The sequence below is a fragment of the Nerophis lumbriciformis genome, linkage group LG18, assembly GCF_033978685.3.
Source record: "Nerophis lumbriciformis linkage group LG18, RoL_Nlum_v2.1, whole genome shotgun sequence".
NCBI classification, from domain to species: Eukaryota; Metazoa; Chordata; class Actinopteri; order Syngnathiformes; family Syngnathidae; genus Nerophis; species Nerophis lumbriciformis.
Window position 1 is genome coordinate 39,481,243 of NC_084565.2, and position 23,100 is coordinate 39,504,342.

General features: G+C 40.8%; 1 protein-coding gene across 1 annotated transcript in view; it reads left to right on the forward strand.

Moving 5' to 3' along the window:
• Positions 1-320: 320 nt before the first annotated feature.
• The window catches only part of sap130a (Sin3A-associated protein a), a 47,037-nt gene continuing 24,257 nt past the window's right edge, over positions 321-23,100 (forward strand). The window contains exons 1-7 of the mRNA XM_061978377.2: positions 321-481; positions 3,064-3,193; positions 3,256-3,521; positions 8,619-8,786; positions 11,045-11,171; positions 14,487-14,602; positions 14,671-14,795. Of these exons, the coding sequence (XP_061834361.2) occupies positions 3,082-3,193; positions 3,256-3,521; positions 8,619-8,786; positions 11,045-11,171; positions 14,487-14,602; positions 14,671-14,795 (914 nt within the window). The 5' untranslated portion in view covers positions 321-481; positions 3,064-3,081. The remainder of the gene's footprint in view (positions 482-3,063; positions 3,194-3,255; positions 3,522-8,618; positions 8,787-11,044; positions 11,172-14,486; positions 14,603-14,670; positions 14,796-23,100) is intronic.

Here is a 23,100-nt window from a genome sequence, read left to right on the forward strand (position 1 = left end):
TTTTACAATCTTTTATCTCATTGACGTGCAGGTCGAAAGCGGAAGACGCGAGGGACTGCCACAACCTTCAAAATAAGAGTCATTTGAGCTAACTTCCACGCAGCATAGCGAAATTGCAGCATTTCTCTCTTGCGCACGTTTTGGGCATTTGTTGGATTTTTCTTGCACATTTGTTCCATTATGTTTTTGACGCGTTTTGCTCCCGTCGGTTGTGGCGGTCGGAGAAGACTTAGACCAGCCCTCTCCCGGGTGTAGGTTTAGGTTAGTCAACAACAATTCTCCACCTCCCATTGGTCGACGCCTCGGCTTTCGCTTCGCTGATTGGTTAAAAGGAGCCGAGGGCGGGGCCGGGCTCTACGTTGAGCGTTCTTCCGGTTTACATGTTGGCGTAAAAAAAAAAAAAAAGGAAAAAAAAAAGAGAAAATCGAATGGAAAAACTGTAATCCAGAAAAGGAGATATACTTATGACCTCGGCGATACGGTAAGGACCCGCAAACACCGCTCAGCGTCACGAAATATACGCTCTTTGGAAGTTGAGCGTATGGCATGATGACCGGGGTTAGCCCTACTAGCGTTAGCTTGTTGCTAGGCTAGCTGGCTAGCCATTCTATTCTGTTTAGTCACCGAACGAAAAGCATGTTCAAAGATGGAGTTTCACTCCGCTAACACTAACGCTTACTCCTTTAATTTCAGCAGCAAAAAAAAGGACACTTGTCGTCTCACTTCATGTTTTCATGTGCAACGGTGGAGTTGTCGAGTGTTTCGCCCTCCCGCTGACCACCGAACGTGAGCTCCACCATTAAATGTAGATTAATTAAGCATATATATACTAACTCATTCTTACAAGTATGTCCTTTTAAAGTGATGCATGAACCATGTTTGCGTCTCCGCTCGGTGCGCGAAGGGTTAATTCGAGCTTTTTCATTGATGAGGTCGTCGTACTTTGTGTCATTTCTACTCAATGTATTTATTCATATAGCCCTAAATCACGAGTGTCTCAAAGGGCTGCACAAGCCTCAACGACACCCTCGGCTCAGAACCCACATCAGGGCAAGGAAAAACTCAACCCAATGGGATGACAATGAGAAACCTTGGAGAGGACCACAGATGTGGGAACCCACCCAATGGACGTCGAGTGGATCTAGTTAATAGTGTGAGAGTCCAGTCCATAGTGGATCTAACATAATAGTGAGAGTCCAGTCCATAGTGGATCTAACATAATAGTGTGAGAGTCCAGTCCATAGTGGATCTAACATAATAGTGAGAGTCCAGTCCATAGTGGATCTAACATAATAGTGAGAGTCCAGTCCATAGTGGATCTAACATAATAGTGAGAGTCCAGTCCATAGTGGATCTAACATAATAGTGTGAGAGTCCAGTCCATAGTGGATCTAACATAATAGTGTGAGAGTCCAGTCCATAGTGGATCTAGCATAATAGTGAGAGTCCAGTCCATAGTGGATCTAACATAATAGTGTGAGAGTCCAGTCCATAAAGTTGATTTGATTTGATTTGATAGTGGATCGAACATAATAGTGTGAGAGTCCAGTCCATAGTGGATCTAACATAATAGTGTGAGAGTCCAGTCCATAGTGGATCTAACATAATTTTGTGAGAGTCCAGTTCATAGTGGGGCCAGCAGGGGATCATCTTGGGTGGAGACAAGTCAGCAGCGCTGATACGTCACCGACTGACGCACAGATGAGTGGTCCACCCCGGGTCCCGACTTTGAACAGCTAGGGCGTCATCTGTGGTCACCTAACAACCTCTCCGCGCAGGATAGTGGGGGCAGAGCAGAAAAGAGACGGCAGATCAACTGGTCTATTCAAAGGCTAGAGCAGTGTTTTTCAACCACTGTGCTGCGGCACACTAGTGTACCGTGAGATATTATGCAATTTCACCTAATTGGTCAGTAAAATTTTTTTGGGGGCAAACCAATAATTATAATCCGCAAACATTGTCCCATTGTAGAGTGTCTGTGCTGTCTGGAGCAGTGTTTTTCAACCACTAGTGTGCCGTGAGATACAGTCTGGTGTGCCGTGGGAGATTATGTAATTTCACCTATTTGGGTTAAAAATATTATTTGCAAACCAGTAATTATAGTCTGCAAATGATGTGTTGTTGTTGAGTGGCGGTGCTGTCTCGAGCTCGGCAGAGTAACCGTGTAATACTCTTCCATATCAGTAGGTGGCAGCTGGTAGCTAATTGCTTTGTACATGTCGGGAACAGCGGGAGGCAGCGTGTAGGTAAAAAGGTGTCTAATGTTTGAACCAAAAATAAACAAAAGTTGAGTGACCCTAAGAAAAGGTATTGAAGCTTAGGGAAGGCTATGCAGAACGAAACTAAAACTAAACTGGCTACAAAGTAAACAAAAACAGAATGTTGGACGACAGCAAAGACTTACTGTGGAGCAGAGAAGGCGTCCACAATGTACATCCGAACATGACATGACAATCAACAATGTCCCCCCAAAGAAGGATAAAAACAACTAAAATATTCTTTATTGCTGAAACAAAGTAGATGCGGGAAATATCGCTCAAAATGAAACTGCTACAGGAAAATACCAAAGAAAAAGCCACCAAAATAGGAGCGCAAGACAAGAACTAAAACACTACACACAGGAAAACAGACAAAGCTATAGTGATGCATGCTTGGTTATGGTTTAAAGTCATATCCAACAATTGCGACAACAACTTTTTACCGTCAACTGAGTTTTGTTTTTTAATGATTTCTTCTGGTGGTGTGCCTCCGCACTTTTTCAACGCAAAAAATGTGCCTTGGCTCAAAAAAGGTTGAAAAACCCTGGGCTAGAGTATACAAATTAGTTTTAAGATGGGACTTAAATGCTTTTACTGAGGTAGCATCTCGAACAAAACCTTTAAGTCGCATCTTAAGTGCACAGGAAGCCAGTGCAGGTGAGGCAGTATAGGTATATATACCGTATATACAGTATAGACGTAAAATGATCAAACTTTCTTGTTCTTGTCAAAAGTCTTTCTACGCACTGCCTTTCCCTTTATAGTCAACGTAACACAAATAATGTACATTTTTGTGTTGTTTTAGGCCATTACATTAATCCGAATGAGCTCTCAGCAATTTCCACGCCACGGGCTGCCTGCTTCCAGCGGAGGGGCGCCCCTCATCCCGGCTGGTGGGAACCTGGTGGCTGTCAATCAGCCGTCCAACGCCCTCGGTAAGTCACGTGACGCTCGCATCACAAGCTGCCAGACATTCATTCCGCTTCTTTTCTGTTAGCGCTCGCAGAAGCTGACGGCAGCCGGGATGGCGATCACGGCCAGCAGGAGCATCCTCCAGCAGGGGCCGGGGGGACGGTGGTGTTCAGAGACGACAAGCAGGACACTATGGTGGTCAGACCGTACCCCCAGGTGCAGACCCACGGCCTGCCACAGCCCGGCCCCCAGACCGCGCCCATCCAGTCCGGCACACCTGTGGCCCTCCCGGCACCCCCATTGCACCTCCCACAGGGCCAACCCGCAGTCCTCACTGACGGACAGATGAAGGTGCGTCTTGAACTACAATTGTATTTATTGTTTGTGAATTGAAATTACATTGGAACCCCGATTTACGAACTTGACTGGTTCCTGAGCAGAGTTCGTAAATCAAAAAGTTTGTATAGTGAAGCAACTTTCTCCATAAGAAACAATGTAAATATGAATAATGGGTCCCGGTCTCGACAAAAGTCCACAATATAAAGTACTACACAGTAGGGATGTCCCGATCCAGGTTTTTGCACTTCCGATCCGATACCGATTTTGTGTTTGCACTTCCGATCCGATACCGATACCGATACTGGCCTATCCGAGCATGTATTAAAGTTTAAAGTTATTTAGCCTACTTAGTTGTCAGAATCATGTTGAAAAGGGTTTTAGTACTCTTGATAACAACTAGCCAGCTGAATTAGGGGAGTTTGAATAATACACAATGGTTGGTAACAAGAAACTGACCTGTTTATTCAAGGATAAACACAAAATAGACAAAATTATACATGACAAACAGAAATGGCATCATTGAAACAAGGGCTGGGCGATATGGCCTTTTTTTTAATATTGCGATATTTTAAGGCCATATTGCGATACACGATATATATCTCGATATTTTGCCTTAGCCTTGAATGAACACTTGATGCATATAATCACAGCAGTATGATGATTCTATGTGTTTTGATTGATTGATTGAGACTTTTATTAGTAGGTTGCATAGTGAAATACATATTCCGTACAATTGACCACTAAATGGTAACACCCCAATAAGTTTTTCAACTTGTTTAAGTCGGAGTCCACTTAAATTGATTCATGATACAGATATATACTATCAGATATATACTATCATCATAATACAGTCATCACACAAGATAATCACATTGAATTATTTACATTATTTATAATCCATGGTGTGGAGGGGGGCGCCGGATGTAAGTGTCAAAAAGACAGCCAAAAGAGTTTGATATGAGAATAAATCTAAAGTTAAAATATAGGGTAGAAATGCATCCATTTGCAGGAAATGTAGTCTTGATTTTCAACATTTTCTTTCAAGGCTTGCATGTCTACATTAAAACATTCTTCTTCATACTGCATTCATATATGCTACTTTTAAACTTTCATGCAGAGAAGGAAATCACAACTAAAAAAATCACTAATTTTTTCATACGGTGTTGATGTGGAAATTTTTGCCTCGGCATTTTGATGGTGTGAGCGTGTGGCACCGAACGGAGATAAGCGTCTCGACAGACGTTATAATATTTGAACAATGATGACGAAAACTGTTTTCTCTGTCGTGTCCGTGTGTCGAAAATTGTTATGCGCTTATTTTTTTATTTGATTTTGTGCGTGGCATAGATTTGCTATGCGCAGAGGACGTTTAAACAGTGCGCAATTGCACAAGCGCGCACCTTAGAGAGAACGTTGGTCACACGGCTGCGCTAGCATCACAGCTAACGTTAGCCATGCTGCTACCTCTCTGCTCGGGGAGGACGTATATGTATGTGACGTATGACGTGACAGTATGTGACGTGTGTAAGAAGGTGCGCTTGCTGTCTGTGAGAGGGAGACACCAGAAAGAATGAGAAGAGCCTGTCGTGTAATGCCAGCAGCTAAAAGCAACTGCGTGAGAATCCACAGACCTGTGGATGTGTTGAAGGTGTGCTGGAAAATGCGGAACGGAAATTAGGGAGCAGCAGAAAAGTGGAATGTACTATTTAAATAGGTGCGTTGGAAAACACGGAGCGGTGTTTTTTTTTTAACTGGATCTGGATCGGCATTTTCCCATGCCTTGCCGATACGCGTTTTTTTGCAAATATCGGCGGCCGATCCGATCCAAATATCGGATCGGGACATCCCTACTACACAGTACTGTATATCAATGAAATATGTATTAACAAGTTGCATATATGTGCTGCTCTGAAAAGTCCCTACGGTGCACTCACAAACGATCAGAAATCACAAAAATCCTTAACTTTACCAAACCATATTGTTACAATAATAAGGATGTTGGAAAGTAATATCCACTTACATTAACATCGGCAAAGGAGGAGCTGACGAGAAAGGAGCCGACAGACGGGGGACGGGGGGATCGTGGAAAGGGGCCGTGTGTGTTTGTGTGTGTGTGCTGAACGAGACGAGTGTCTCTTCCAACGGTATGAAATAGATCTGCTTTGGCATCCTTACCCAGAAAAGTCCGGTCTCATCACAATTAAAAAGGAACTGCAATTATTCTTTTAATTTTGCCTATCGTTCACAATTGCTATGAAAACCCAAGAAGACAAAAGTTGTTGTTTTTTTGCATTCTAATATGTAAACATTGGCTCGTTTTGTGGTGGCTTGCAATGCAGCTAATGGGAGCAACCCATTCTACGTCTAAATCACTTTAAAAATGCGTTCAATAACCGTCAACAATACTTCATTTACATTCCGTAACCTGTATAATAACCAAGCTGTAGCGACATTATTAGAGGAGCACTTTATTTTTATTTTTTTGTAGTGCGGTAACACATCGGCCACAAAAGCTAACTACGTCAAGAGATAAGCTCGCTTTCATGTCAGCACGAAACAAGTTTGAGTTTGTAATGCACAACACTGTGATAGGACACCAATCTGAAAAACATGAACAATCATATTACAGTATCTGTAAAGTATCGTGTCATGTTTTGTTTGTACACAGCTAGCTGTACTGGAGTTGTACTAACACGAGGGGTGTAACGGTACACAAAAATTTCGGTTCGGTACGTACCTCGGTTTAGAGGTCACGGTTCGGTTCATTTTCGGTACAGTAAGAAAACAACAAAATATACATTTTTGGGTTTTTTATTTACCAAATTTGCAAAATCTACCACCAAAAATATTTTTCTTAGTGGAATATTTGATGTGAAGTAATGGGAACCTTGGATAGGTCAATAATTCATAATAACATTGATTCAATATTATGTTTTGAGCAATGACAGTTTGAATGAAAAAAAAACAGCTTTATTTTATTAGTCAACATTGCAACTTTTTCTAAATTACATTTAGCCTTTATGCTTTTTTATTTCACTTTTGTTATGTTTTTGTTTATTTTAATAGTATTTTTAGAATGTGCCGTGGGCCTTTAAAACATTAGCTGTGGGCCGCAAATGGCCTCCGGGGCACACTTTTGACACCCCTGCTATAGATAATAAAAAATTAAATCTGGTAAATCTATGGATAAAAAGCAGAGCCTGGCGACGCATTCGTGTTTATCATAACTCTCTCTCTCTCTCTCTCTGTCTCTGCCCCTCCCTCACCAATGCTGCTGCGCACCTTCACAATTTGTTTTGTTTTTAACCCCTTCTTAACCCTGAACGTACATTGAAAATACACGCAACCTTAACTCAAAATGCCGGACATTTGAGGCATTTAAGAAACTCCGCCCTGACAGCTACGCAAAAGAGGACATGTCCGGTGAAAAGAGGACGTATGGTCAGTCTATCGTAGCTCGTTAGCTGCTAGCATGCCGTGTGTTGTGCCTCGGTGTGCATTGTTTACACAACGTGCTTTACGCTACTTAATATGTCCGTGTGGAAACTCGTTCGGTACACCTCCAAACCAAACAGTTCAAGACAAATACCGTATTTTTCGCACCATAAGCCGCCCTGGGTTATAAGTCGCGCCTTCAATGAACGGCATATTTCAAAACTTTGTCCACCTATAAGCCGCCCTGTGTTATAAGCCGCATCTAACTGCGCTAAAGGGAATGTCAAAAAAACAGTCAGATAGGTCAGTCAAACTTTAATAATATATTAAAAACCAGCGTTCTAACAACTCTGTTCACTCCCAAAATGTACGGTAATGTGCAAATGTGCAATCACAAACATAGTAAAATTCAAAATAGTGCAGAGCAATAACATCAATAACTTAATGTTGCTCGAACGTTAATGTCACAACACACAAAATAAACATAACGCTCACTTTCTGAAGTTATTCTTCATTCATAAATCCCTCGAATTCTTCTCCTTCGGTGTCCGAATTAAAAAGTTGGGCGAATACGGGATCCAAAATGGCCGGCTCCGTCTCGTCGAAGTCATTGCCTTCCGGAAAGCTCGGACCACAGTTGTGACCGAAATATCCGCCCAGGCATTTACGATCCACTGGCAGATGTTGGCGTATGTCGTCCGGCGCTGTCTCCCTGTCTTAGTGAAGGTGTGTTCGGCTTCGGTCATCCGTTGTTCCCACGCCGTTCGCAGTCGTGCTTTAAATGCCCTGTTGACACCAATATCGAGCGGTTGGAGTTCTTTGGTTAATCCACCCGGAATGACGGCGAGTGTTGTATTTGTGTGCTTCACTTGTTTTTTGACACCATCTGTGATGTGGGCGTGCATGGAGTCGTATATCAACATGGAACACACAAAGGAAATGAAACGTAATACCCGCGCGCTTCTTCTTCTACGGGGGCGGGTGGTTGCTTACCGTAGAAGAAGAAGCGCTTCCTCTTCTACGGGGGCGGGTGCTTACCTTGGCAGTTGCTTACCATAGAAGAAGAAGCGCTTCCTCTTCTACGGGGAAAAAAGATGGCGGCTGTTTACCGTAGTTGCGAGACCGAAACTTTATGAAAATAAATATTTATATTAATCCATATATAAGGCGCACTGGGTTATAAGCCGCACTGTCAGCTTTTGTGAAAATTTGTGGTTTTTAGGTGCGGCTTATAGTGCGGAAAATACGGTACACGTACCGTTACACCCCTAACTAGCACGCATGATGTTAAAGTGTGACTAACTCGGTGGATAGTTGGCAGGGGAAGTTTTTTCTGGTTTATTTGGGTATGCACTCCATTTATGTCGAAATAGCTCCAAGTTTCACATTTTGCAGCTTTGAGTCACTTTCATCTCACTCTTCCTTCACGCTCGCTTCTACAAGGAGCAGTTCATCCTCCGTATATTCAGCTTCAAAAAGATAAGGTTGTGAATCCTCGTCTGTCTAAAAAAAATAGTTGTCTTCATTGTTTGTTACATTTTTCGGCTCGATCTAAAAGTAGGTCAATCGAAAAGTTCCCCTAAAGAGGGGTTTGTAAAATTGAGGTTTCACTGTACAACTATGGGTTGAGTGGACGCTCAGGCTTTCTTGACGGTAAAATGTGTTTTTTAACAGGCTGTCCTGAAGTCACCCATGCCGAGCCGATTAATTGCTCCAGCACCCGTCTCCAACCAGGGGCACATTCCCATGCCCCCCAAGGTACCGGCGCACATCACGGCCACCACGGAGAGCAGCATCGCCACAACACTCTCCATCCCTGTGGCGACCATCAGCGGTCAGCAGGTGAGGTGTCCCATGTTTACGTCTAATAAGTGTCTTGGGGGTGCCACAAGAGAGGCTAGTCTTTGAATAACACCAGTCCACTACCCGAGTTGTCCAGAGTCAAGCCTTCATGCCGGAATTCAGACATTTGAAAAGTCACTCTGTTTTGTTCGCTGTAGCTTTAATGCTAATGAGCTGTTTGTCTCCATGAGGCGATGTTGTGTACTTTACATCCGGGCTGCAACGATTCAACGACTAGAAAATTACTTTGATTTATATTCTGTTGCTTTGAGTATAAATAATAAATATGAATCGAATTCTGCCCACATGGCGTGGCCAGAACTGTGAATATGCGGACATAGTTTCCGCACAACCGCTGCAAAGAGCGCACATGAGAGCGGGGGCGTGTGGTTTTTTTTGATTGAGAAGGTTATTGACATCTTAAAGGGGAACATTATCACCAGACCTATGTAAGCGTCAATTTATACCTTGATGTTGCAGAAAAAAGACCATATATTTTTTTAACCGATTTCCGAACTCTAAATGGGTGAATTTTGGCGAATTAAACGCCTTTCTAATATTCGCTCTCGGAGCGCATCGGGAAGCAATCCGCCATTTTCTCAAACACCGAGTCAAATCAGCTCTGTTATTTTCCGTTTTTTCGACTGTTTTCCGTACCTTGGAGACATCATGCCTCGTCGGTGTGTTGTCGGAGGGTGTAACAACACGAACAGGGACGGATTCAAGTTGCACCAGTGGCCCAAAAGATGCGAAAGTGGCAAGAAATTGGACGTTTGTTCCGCACACTTTACCGACGAAAGCTATGCTACGACAGAGGTGGCAAGAATGTGTGGATATCCTGCGACACTCAAAGCAGATGCATTTCCAACGATAAAGTCAAAGAAATCTGCCGCCAGACCCCCTTTGAATCTGCCGGAGTGTGTGAGCAATTCAGGGACAAAGGACCTCGGTAGCACGGCAAGCAATGGCGGCAGTTTGTTCCCGCAGACGAGCGAGCTAAACCCCCTATCGACCCTAGCTTCTCTGGCCTGCTGACATCAACTCCAAAACTGGACAGATCAGCTTTCAAGAAAAGAGCGCGGATGAGGGTATGTCTACAGAATATATTAATTGATGAAAATTGGGCTGTCTGCACTCTCAAAGTGCATCATGTTGCCAAATGTATTTCATATGCTGTAAACCTAGTTCATATTTGTTAGTTTCCTTTATGCCAAACAAACACATACCAATCGTTGGTTAGAAGGCGATCGCCGAATTCGTCCTCGCTTTCTCCCGTGTCGCTGGCTGTCGTGTCGTTTTCGTCGGTTTCGCTTGCATACGGTTCAAACCGATATGGCTCAATAGCTTCAGTTTCTTCATCAATTTCATTTTCTCTACCTGCCTCCACACTGCAACCATCCGTTTCAATACACGCGTAATCTGTTGAATCGCTTAAGCCGCTGAAATCCGAGTCTGAATCCGAGCTAATGTCGCTATACCTTGCTGTTCCTTTCGCCATGTTTGTTTGTGTTGGCTTCACTATGTGACGTCACAGGAAAATGGACGGGTGTTTATAACGATGGTTAAAATCAGGCACTTTGAAGCTTTTTTTAGGGATATTGCGTGATGGGTAAAATTTTGAAAAAAACTTCGAAAAATATAATAAGCCACTGGGAACTGATTTTTAATGGTTTTAACCCTTCTGAAATTGTGATAATGTTCCCCTTTAAAATACATTTCCTAAAATACACTTTGAGGCTGCAAAGTGTGTTTTTTCTGATTATTTGATTAATCGAACAAACTAATTAAATATTACTCTGACTAAAATAATCAATTGCTGCAGCCCTACTTTACATATACACACACTGGAAAAGAATGTTAGCAACTTTAGCGTATCAATGTGTCACATTCTAACATGCTACGTTAGCATATTTGCTGAAGAAGCACTAAATAATTAAACTTACATTTCCCACAACTGTAACCGACTGATGGACACTTGGCAGAGGGGTATTTTAAGATGTGTAGTGAATCCATTTTGAATTATTATTATTTTCACAAAGTTGTGGGTGTACTCACAATGTGGGCTCATCCAGAGGCGGCATGAAGTGTCGCAACTTTAAAATCATTTGAGCCCCTCTTGTCTCAAAAGTGGATTAATAAAGAGAAATTATGGATTTTTTCCCCACATTTGCTGACAATAAACAGTCTCCCAGTACATTTATTACTGTTAAAAGGGTACCTTTTATTGATGTCCATTCTTACCATGTTCATTGTTTCAGGGTCACACCAGCAACCTGCACCACCTCATGTCAGCCAACATTCAGATCATTCGAGGCAGCGCCCCCGCATTGCAGATTGGGACCCCCGCAGTCTCTTCCCAGACCTTCACGTCTCATTTACCGCGAGGTGAGATGCTCCCGCAGTGTGCCACACTTGAAGATGTTTCTTTCACAAGCTTCCCCACAGTTGAATTTGATGTGACGCCTCATTCTTTTACCGTCATATATCAACTGAGCGAGGTGACACGTTTCTCAGTCTTGGTTTGATTTCCTTGGACATGCTATCACAAAACACACATTTTTTTAATTTTTTTTTTATATTTTTCATAATTAAAACATTACGGTACCTTCAATTTTGGTCTCGGGGACCCGGAAGCATCTCAGTCATAAAAAGATAAAAATAAGTTGTATACTGTATTTATTTTGTTTTGTCAACGCTTAAATCTCTAGATCAACTTCATATATTGCTGTCGATATAAGGAAAAACATTTTTATTTATTTATAATAACATAGATTTTGATTCATAATTTTTTTTAGCAGAAAGTTTAAAAAAAATCATATTAAAATTCTCAGTGCCTCCCTCATAAGTGTTAAAAATAAGCTACCGGTATATATATATTTTTTTAACTTTAAATGCTTAAATCTTTAGAACAACTTAAATATCTCTCAATTTTAAGTTATTATAAAAAATATATATATATATTTGTTTGTTTGTTTCAAGCCCTTTTGTGGCAAACACAAAAAATATGCAATATTTTCCCCAAAAAATATTTCAAAGTGGAAAGTAATTTGAGCTTTCAATGTTAATAATCCATACCATTGATTTTAATTCATTATTTTTTAAAGCAGACTGTTTAAAAAAAAAAAACATAAAAGTGTTAAAGTAGTAATACCTTGTAATTATTTTTCCTTTCAACACTTTAATCTCTAGAACAGGGGTGCTCATTACGTCGATCGCGAGCTACCGGTCGATCTCGGAGGGTGTGTCAGTCGATCACCAGCCAGGCATTAAAAAAATAGTCCTAAAAATGAGCGATCATAAATTCTTCACTATGACGTCACTTTCGTCACTTGATTGACATTCACGGCACCCGAGGGTCTTCTGAGATGACGCTGGCTGCTGCCAGCTCATTAAAATGACAGACTGGAAGGCGAGAAACACTTTATTTCAACAGACTCTGGCGCCGTACCTGTCGTCAAAACTCCAAAGACCGACTGCACAGTTGCGCTAACAAAACGTGTCTCAGAAAGCTGGCGTGCACAAGCTAGCAAGCTACGGAGTTTGCCGACAATGTATTTCTTGTAAAGTGTATACAAAGGAGTACGGAAGCTGGACAAATAAGATGCCAAAAACCAACCACTTTCATGTGGTATTGGACAGAAAGGAGGACTTTTTTCTCCTCCATTCGAAAATGCGGACGTTTTTAGCACCACTGTCTGATTCCAATCAATGCAAGTCATCAGAATCAGGTAATACACCAACTTATATTATTGTCTTCATGAAAGAAAGGAATCTATATGTGTTAAACATGCCTGTATTATCTTTAAACACCTTAACTTGTTAACAATATTAACTATATGTGTTAAACATGCCTGCATTATCTTTAAACACCTTTAACTTATTAACAATATTAACTATATGTGTTAAACATGCTTGTATTATCATTAAACACCTTTAACTTGTTAACAATATTAACTATATGTGTTAAACATGCTTGTATTATCTTTAAACACCTTTAACTTATTAATAATATTAACTATATGTATTAAACATGCTTGTATTATCATTAAACACCTTTAACTTGTTAACAATATTAATTATATGTATTAAACATGCTTGCATTATCTTTAAACACCTTTAATTTATTAACAATATTAACTATGTGTTAAACATGATTGCATTATCATTAAACACCTTTAATTTATTAACTATATGTGTTAAACATGCTTGCATTATCATTAAACACCTTTAACTTATTAACAAAAACATATATTTCATAAATAAGTAAATATAAATTATATATATGAATGAGGTAGATCCCCACGACTTGATCAATTGAAAAGTAGCTCGCCTGCAGAAAAAGTGTGAGCACCCCTGCTCTAGAACAACTTCCGATATACAAGTCAATTTTAACTTTGTTTTATTTTTTGGTCTGTTTTATGCCCTTTTTGTCATGGACAACCTAGTTTGTTATGGCAAACACAAAATATGCATAATTCCCCCCCCAAAAAATATTTCAAAATGCAATATTTGATGTGAAGTAATTGGAGCCTTCAATAGGTCAATAATTCATAACATTGATTTTGATTCATTATTTTTTGAGCAGTGACAGTTTTAAAGAAAAAAAACTGCATGGTTTTGTGTTGAGTCAAATTTGTAATCACATTTGAGTTGTATGTTTTTTTTGTTCCACTTTTGTTGTTGTGTAATAGCATACTTGCCAACCCTCCCGGATTTTCCGGGAGACTCCCGAAATTCAGCGCCTCTCCCGAAAACCTCCCGGGACAAATTTTCTCCCGAAAATCTCCCGAAATTCAGGCGGACTCAGGTCCTCCACAATATAAAAAAGCGTACCTGCCCAATCACATTATAACTATAGAATGATGGAGGGCGAGTTCTTGGTTTCTTATGTGGGTTTATTGTTAGGCAGTTTCATTAACGTCCTCCCAGCGTGGCAACAACACACAACAACAGCAGTCACTTTTTTGCATACCGTAAAGCAGTTCGTCTGCCGTAAACAGCAATGTTGTGACACTCTTAAACAGGACAATACTGCCATCTAGTGCATTTGATGAAAGCACTTTTGTGCGTGCCACACATCAATGCTCAGAGAGGGTGTTCAGCATGGTTCGAAAAATAGTGACAGAGAGTAGAAAAGGATGGACAATTCAACCCTTAACTCAACAATGAGTAGATGAGTGTTATGTGTGTGTATACGTGTAAATAAATGAACACTGAAATTCAAGTATTTATTATATATATATATATATATATATATATATATATATATATATATATACAGTGTATATATATATATATATATATATATATATATATATATATATATATATATATATATATATATATATATATATATATATAGCTAGATATCTAGCTGTAAATATACTCCTCCCCTTTTAGCCACGCCCCCGTCCCACCCCACCCCCTCCCCCCACCTCCCGAAATCGGAGATCTCAAGGTTGGCAAGTATGGTAATAGTCATTTTAGAATGTGCCACGGGCGGTTAAAAAGCTTAGCTGCGGCCTGCAAAAGGCCCCCGGTTCGCACTTTGGACACCTGTGATTTAAAGCATTAGTATGTCCTCTGGTGAACGTTGAATGTATTGTTGTTAGTGTGCTGCATTATTATTAAACACATAGCATAAATCTGGTTTTAAATCAGATGATTTGATCAAATGACCACTTTTTTTCCCCCCTGGAGGCGCGGCCGCAGCAGCTGTCATGTCGAGCTCCAAGACCGTCCTCCGACCAGCCACCGGAGCGAGCGCAGGCCCGGGCCAGCCCACCGTGCAGCACATCATCCACCAGACCATTCAGGTGCGAAGATAAAGAGGCTGCTCATCGTTTCTCGGAGCCGCGTGGTGAAAGTGTCTCTCTGTCCGCAGTCCCGTCCTCCCGTGACCACGTCCACCGCCGTGCTTCCCACCGTCGTGGCCCCGATCTCGGCTACCAGGACTCAGTCTCCGGTCATCAGTACGACCGCTACGCACTCAGCAGAGGTGGCTCATGGGTAAGTGGCTGTCATGTAACAAACCTTATGACTTTATTACTAATAGTGCTGTCAAATGAATGTATCTTTTTTATTAGATTAATCACACTTTTGAGAATTTGCATAGTTTTTTACATTTGTTTTATGTTTGTGTGTTTTGGATTGTTTGGACTGATTGCTCGGCGCTCTCCCGAGCAGTGTTTTTCATTCCTTTTTTGAGCCAAGGCACATTTTTTTCATTGACAAAATCCTGAGGCACACTAAAAGCAGAAATCATTAAAAAAAACGAAACTCAGTAGCCGATATTGACAATAAAAAGGTCGTTCTCGCAATTGTTGGATATGAATTTAAAGCATAACCAAGCGTGCGTCACTATAACTTGTCTCAAAGTAGGTGTACTGTCACCACCTGTCACATCGCACCGTGACTTAGTTGGCGTTTTTTGGTGTTTTCCTGTGTGTAGTGTTTTAGTTCTTGTCTTGCGCTCCTATTTTGGTGTTTTTTTCCTGTTTTGTTGGTATTTTCCTATAGCAGTTTCATGTCTTCCTTGAGGGCTATTCTCCACACCTGCTTTGTTTTCGCAATCAGGACTATTTAAGTTGTGCGGACGCTTTCCTTCTTTGTGGGGACATTGTCGATTGTCATGTCATGTGCGCATGTACTTTGTGGACGCCGTCTCCGCTCCACACACTGTAAGTCTTTGCTGTCGTCCAGCATTTTGTGTTTTGTTTACTTCGCAATATAGATGTCCGATAATATCGGACTGGCGATATTATCGTCCGATAAATGCTTTAAAATGTGATATCGGAAATTATCGGTAACGGTTTCAAAAAGTAAAATTTATGACTTTTTAAAACGCCGCTGTACAGAGTGGTACATGGACGTAGGGAGAAGTACAGAGCGCCAATAAACCTTAAAGGCCTTTGCGTGCCGGTCCAATCACATAATATCTACGGCTTTTCACACACACACACACACACACACACACACACACGTGAATGCAAGCATACTTGGTCAACAGCCATACAGGTCACACTGAGGGTGGCCATATAAACAACTTTAACACTGTTACAAATATGCGCCACACTGTGAACCCACACCAAACAAGAATGACAAACACATTTCGGTAGAACATCCGCACCGTAACACAACAGAAACACAACAGAAACACAACAGAACAAATACCCAGAACCCCTTGCAGCACTAACTCTTCCGGCACGCTACAATATACACACCCCACCCACCTCAACCTCCTCATGCTCTCTCAGGGAGAGCATGTCCAAAATTCCAAGCTGCTGTTTTGAGGCATGTTAAAAAAAATAATGCACTCTGTGACTTCAATAATAAATATGGCAGTGCCATGTTGGCATTTTTTTTTCATAACTTGAGTTGATTTATTTTGGAAAACCTTGTTACATTGTTTAATGCTGGGGTGCTCACACTTTTTCTGCATGCGAGCTACTTTTCAATTGATCAAGTCGTGGGGATCTACCTCATTCATATATATAATTTATATTTACTTATTTATGAAATATATGTTTTTGTTAACAAGGTAAAGGTGTTTAATGATAATGCAAGCATGTTTAACACATATACCGGTAGTTAATATTGTTAATAAATTAAAGGTGTTTAATGATAATGCAATCATGTTTAACACATAGTTAATATTGTTAATAAATTAAAGGTGTTTAATGATAATACAAGTATGTTTAATACATATAGTTAATATTGTTAACAAGTTAAAGGTGTTTAAAGATAATACAAGCATGTTTAATACATATAGTTAATATTGTTAACAAGTTAAAGGTGTTTAAAGATAATACAAGCATGTTTAATACATATAGTTAATATTGTTAACAAGTTAAAGGTGTTTAATGATAATACAAGCATGTTTAATACATATAGTTAATATTATTAATAAGTTAAAGGTGTTTAAAGATAATACAAGCATGTTTAACACATATAGTTAATATTGTTAACAAGTTAAAGGTGTTTAATGATAATACAAGCATGTTTAACACATATAGTTAATATTGTTAATAAGTTAAAGGTGTTTAAAGATAATGCAAGCATGTTTAACACATATAGTTAATATTGTTAATAAGTTAAAGGTGTTTAAAGATAATACAGGCATGTTTAACACATATAGATTCCTTTCTTTCATGAAGACAAGAATATAAGTTGGTGTATTACCTGATTCTGATGACTTGCATTGATTGGAATCAGACAGTGGTGCTAAAAACGTCCGCATTTTCGAATGGCGGAGAAAAAAGTCCTCCTTTCTGTCCAATACCACATGAAAGTGGTTGGTTTTTGGCATCTTGTTTGTCCAGCTTCCGTACTCCTTTGTATACACTTTACAAGAAATACATTGTCGGCAAACTCCGTAGCTTGCCAGCTTGTGCACGCCAGCTTTCTGAGACTCTTATTTTGGTAGCGCAACTGTGCAGTCGGTCTTTGGAGTTTTGACGACAGGTACGGCGCCAGAGTCTGTTGAAATAAAGTGTTTCTCGCCTTCCAGTCGGTAATTTTAATGAGCTGGCAGCAGCCAGCGTCATCTCAGAAGACCCTCGGGTGCCGTGAATGTCAATCAAGTGACGTCATAGTGAAGATTTATGATCGCTCTTTTTTAGGACTATTTTTTTAATGCCTGGCTGGTGATCGACTGACACACCCTCCGAGATCGACCGGTAGCTCGCGATCGACGTAATGAGCACCCCTGGTTTAATGCATCCAGCGGGGCGTCACAACAAAATTAGGCATAATAATGTGTTAATTCCACGACTGTATATATCGGTATCGGTTGATATCGGTAATTAAGAGTCGGACAATATCGGATATCGGCAAAAAAGCCATTATCGGACATCTCTACTTCGCAGCCAGTTCAATTTTAGCTTCGTTTTGCATAGCCATGCCTTAGCTTCAATGCCTTTTCATAGCGGCACTTGCCTTTTGTTTATTTTTGGTTTAAGCATAAGATACCTTTTTACCTGCACACTGCTTCCCGCTGTCGTCTGCATATTGTGATCATGACGTCTACAAAGCAATTAGCTACTTGCTGCCACCTACTGATATGGACGAGTATAACATGGTTACTCTGCCACATTATTTACGGATTATAATTACTTGTGTGCAAAAAATATTTTTAACCCAATTAGGGGAAATTACATAATCTCCCACGTTACACAAGACTGTATTTCACGGCACAGTGGTTGAAAAACAATGCTCTAGAGCACGTGGCTTTCAAGTGACTGATATGGTTTGATGTGTTTTTCCTCCTCACGGAACGTTTACAAAACAGAACGTTCGGTGCAAATAGCACACGGAAAGTCCTCCTCAGAAACCGTGAAGGAGTCTCACACGATTGATGCCATGTTTGTTTACAATGAGCATGAAACAGAGGGCTTGGTTTGCTCACTCTAACCCACCTACGGCACAGTACGGGTAATCGCTCCTCATTGGATTTTTTTATATGTGTTATGGTGGCTATTTTTTAATGCTAGGGGATTTATTGAAATAACTTCATCGTGCTCTCCTAATGTTAATAATGTATCGGAGTTCGTTCGCACGCATGGGTGAAAAATATACATCAATATACAGTATATCACGATGGACACATAAAAAATGCGTTAGATAATTTTACTTATTTTTTGTCTGAAGAAAGTGGAAGTATAGAAGCAAGGTTGGTTGCATGAACAAAGGCACTCGCTTTCTGGTAACCCAGCAACTCAGGAAGTGACGGTAACCGTCCGTATCAACTATTATGTTAAGTTGCACCATCTTGTTGTCTGGTGGTTGATTTTTTTGCATGGATTGAGAAGAGTAAGTCAAAATGAAGAAATTGTGGATAAAAGAGGAAAAGTCCCCTGGACAGAATGACACTTTGGATTTGGACGAGTCAGACCAATGTGGTCTGTAAATGATGCAAGGCAAGACCGCTAATACCACACCACATTAGCCGCGCTCACCAACTTCCTGGCACTAAACCTGCAGAAAATAGTTCTTCTCCGGTTTCTCTATGTTTACATTTTTAACACTTTGCGCTATTTTCTTACACTTTCATGATTTTCCAATTTTATTTACGTTAATTGTTTTCTATGCTCGCGTTGACATTTCCTTTCCTTTCTGCCTTGATAGCTGAGCGGATTTAAATCAGAGGAAGGTTACATTTGAAATAAAAATTTTGGATTTAATATATTTTTCTCCTTTTTTTCTTCGGTCATAAAAAATATAATTTTTTATGTCAACCAATATAAAACACTTGCGTATGTCCTGGTACAGTTTTCAGATGACCAGCAAAGACCACCTGTAACCTCCATGAAGTAATTATTGTTTTTTAAGCTCACTTCAATTCCTTATGCAATCTGTGGTTATCTTTAGGATTATTTGTGCAGCAATAATGCGTGGAGGAGAAAAGTTTTTTTTCAGAGCCAAACTGGTGTGAATAAAATGACAGACCAAATGTGGGGTTTTGAGAGATATATATATATATATTAGAGATGCGCGGATAGGCAATTATTTCATCCGCAACCGCATCAGAAAGTCGTCAACCATCCGCCATCCACCCGATGTAACATTTGATCAGAACCGCACCAGCCCGCACCAGCCCGTTGTTATATATCTAATATAGACGATGCAAGGCATTAGTGAGGTTATAAAGCTTTTGCCTGTTAAAGAAAGGAGACTGATCCAATGCAGCACAGACATTCGCGTGCCACGCTGTCACGACCCAGACGCACACCAGTGCGCAATCATATGGGAGCCGCGCTGAGCGCACCTCCAAGCGCGTCTCGCTGCCGGCGACGGCCGGGTATGGGCCCGACGCTCCAGCGCCATCCATTTTCAGGGCTAGTTGATTCGGCAGGTGGGTTGTTACACACTCCTTAGCGGGTTCCAACTTCCATGGCCACCGTCCTGCTGTCTATATCAACCAGGGTGAGCCCCACCCCTTTCGTGAGCGCACTGCCTGCGGAGTGACCCCTGTTACGCGCCCCCGGCAACAGGGGTGGCGGGCAGGTAAGCTGCGCGGGCGGAGCGCGCGGAGTGACCCCTGTTACGAGCCCCAGGCCACGGGGGTGGCGGGCAGGTAAGCTGCTTACCTGCTGCGCGTGACGCCGGCCGCGGCGAAGGCGGACGAGGCGGGGTGTCGGTGCGGTGGGCGCGGTGGTGACCCTGGTCGTGCGTCGGGCCCTTCTCGCGGATCGCCTCAGCTACGGCTCCCGGTGGGGCCCTCTCGGGGGAAGGGGCCTCGGTCCCGGACCCCGGCGAGGCGTCCCTTCTCCGCTCCGTAAAAGTGTCCATCTTTTTTCTTTTTTTTTCTTCTGTTGTGGCATATGCTGCAGGTGCCTGCTCGTTTTTCGTATGTGGGTAACAACATTTAACTATGTATATATATTTCCCAATTGGTTTAACTGCCACCCGCCTGAATCTATTTAAAATCTAATTTTTTTTTATTTCAACCGCCCGACCCGACCCGCGGATAAAATCTAATTTTTTTTTATTTCATCGGATAATCCGCGGACTCCGCGGTTGTGCCCGCAAACCGCGCTTCTCTAATATATATATATACAGTGCAGGCCAAAAGTTTGGACACACCTTCTCATTCAATGCGTTTTCTTTATTTACATGACTATTTACATTGTGGATTGTCACTGAAGGCATAAAAACTGAATGAGCACATGTGGATTTATGTACTTAACAAAAAAAAGATGAAATAACTGAAAACATGTTTTTTATTTTATATTTATAACTCCACATGTGTTCATTCATAGTTTTGATGCCTCCAGTGACAATCTGCAATATAAATAGTCATGAAAATAAAGAAAACCCATTGAATGAGAAGGTGTGTATATATGTATATATTGTAAATATTAAAGGGAGAAGGGTAGGGGGGAAAATTAGTATAAATTAAATAATAAGTGATCACAAAACACAAAATCACAGCTTAGTTGCTGGTTGTCTAATCCAGTGTTTTTGGCACACTAGTGTGCCGTGAGATACAGTCTGGTGTGCCGTGGGAGATTATGCAGTTAAAAATATTTTTTTGCAAACCAGTAATTATAATCTGCAAATAATGTGCCGTTGTTGAGTGTCTGTGCTGTCTAGAGCTCGGCAGAGTAACCATGTTATACCATACCATATCAGTAGGTGGAAGCCGGTAGCTGATTGCTTTGTAGATGTCGTGAACGACGACGAAAGTTTGTCGTGATTACAATATGCAGACGACAGCGGGAGGGAGAGTGCAGGTAAAAAGGTGTCTAATGCTTAAACCAAATATAAACAAAAGGTGAGTTCCCCTAAGAAAAGGCATTAAAGCTTAGGGATGGCTATGTAGAACGAAACTAAAACGGAACTGGCTACAAAGTAAACAAAAACAGAATGCTGGACGACAGCAAAAACTTACAGCGTGTGGAGCAGAGACGGCGTCCACAAAGTACATCCGCTCGTGACATGACAACAATGTCCACACAAAAAAAGATCGCAACAACTTAAATATTAAAACAAAGCAGGTGGGTAATAGCGCTCAAAGGAAGACATGAAACTGCACCAAAAAGGGGGCGCAAGACAAGAATTAAAACACTACACACAGGAAAACACCAAAAAACTCAAAATAAGTCACGGCATGATGTAACAGTAGGCCTACTTTGAGACGAGCTATAGTGATGCATGGTTGGTTATGCTTTAAATTCATATCCAACAATTGCGACAACGACTTTTTACTGTCTACTGAGTTTCATTTTTTAATGATTTCTGCTGGTGGTGCGCCTCCGGATTTTTTCAATGGAAAAAAATGCGCCTTGGCTCAAAAAAGGTTTAAAAACACTGATCTATTTAAAGCATTTAAAAGAAACGGTGTTGATATGTCAGTTCCATTTTTCTGTTTAGAAAAGTTGCTTTACAATCAGTTCAGGTTTTTTTCCCTCGAGGGGGGAAAAAGGAAGGAAAACAACTGTGCTAGCAGCTCGCCACTTCTTACGAAGAAATCTGATAGTCACAGTCAAACTCGTACAAAAAAAAACTGACCATTGAGTTATTTGATGCATTGAGTGGATACTTTACAATAGAAGCAGGGTTTTGTGTCGCAAGCGCATTCAGTCTGCTGCCAACCACGACAGGAGCCGCTGATTACCTGCGCTGATTTTTTTCTCTGGCGCGGAGTGGCAGCAGCCAACCTCTTGGGAGTTTTAAGTAGGGATGTCCCGATCCAGGTTTTTGCACTTCCGATCCGATACCGATATTGTTTTTGCACTTCCGATCCGATACCGATACTGGCCTATCCGAGCATGTATTAAAGTTTAAAGTTATTTAGCCTACCGGGTACTTAGTTGTCAGAATCATGTTGAAAAGGGTTTTAGTACTCTTGATAACAACTAGCCAGCTGAATTAGGTGAGTTTGAATAATACACAATGGTTGGCAACAAGAAACTGACCTGTTTATTCAAGGATAAACACAAAATAGACAAAATTATACATGACAAACAGAAATGGCATCATTGAAACAAGGGCTGGGCAATATGGCCTTTTTTTAATATTGCGATATTTTAAGGCCATATTGCGATACACGATATATATCTCGATATTTTGCCTCAGCCTTGAATGAACACTTGATGCATATAATCACAGCAGTAAGATGATTCTATGTGTTTTGATTGATTGATTGAGACTTTTATTAGTAGGTTGCACAGTGACGTACATATTCCGTACAATTGACCACTAAATGGTAACACCCCAATAAGTTTTTTAACTTGTTTAAGTCGGGGTCCACTTAAATTGATTCATGATACAGATATATACTATCAGATATATACTATCATCATAATACAGTCATCACACAAGATAATCACATTGAATTATTTACATTATTTATAATCCAGGGTGTGGAGGGGGGGCGCCGGATGTAAGTGTCAAAAAGACAGCCAAAAGAGTTTGATATGAGAATAAATCTAAAGTTAAAATATAGGGTAGAAATGCATCCATTTGCAGGAAATGTAGTCTTGATTTTCAACATTTTCTTTTAAGGCTTGCATGTCTACATTAAAACATTCTTCTTCATACTGCATTAATATATGCTACTTTCAAACTTTCATGCAGAGAAGGAAATCACAACTAAAAAAATCACTAATTTTTTCATACGGTGTTGATGTGTAAATTTTTGCCTCTGCATTTTGATGGTGTGGACGTGTGGCACCGAACGGAGTTAAGCGTCTCGACAGACGTTATAATATTTGAACAATGATGACGAAAACTGTTTTCTCCGTCGTGTCGAAAATTGTTATGCGCTTATTTTTTTATTTGATTTTGTGCGTGGCATATAATTGCTATGCGC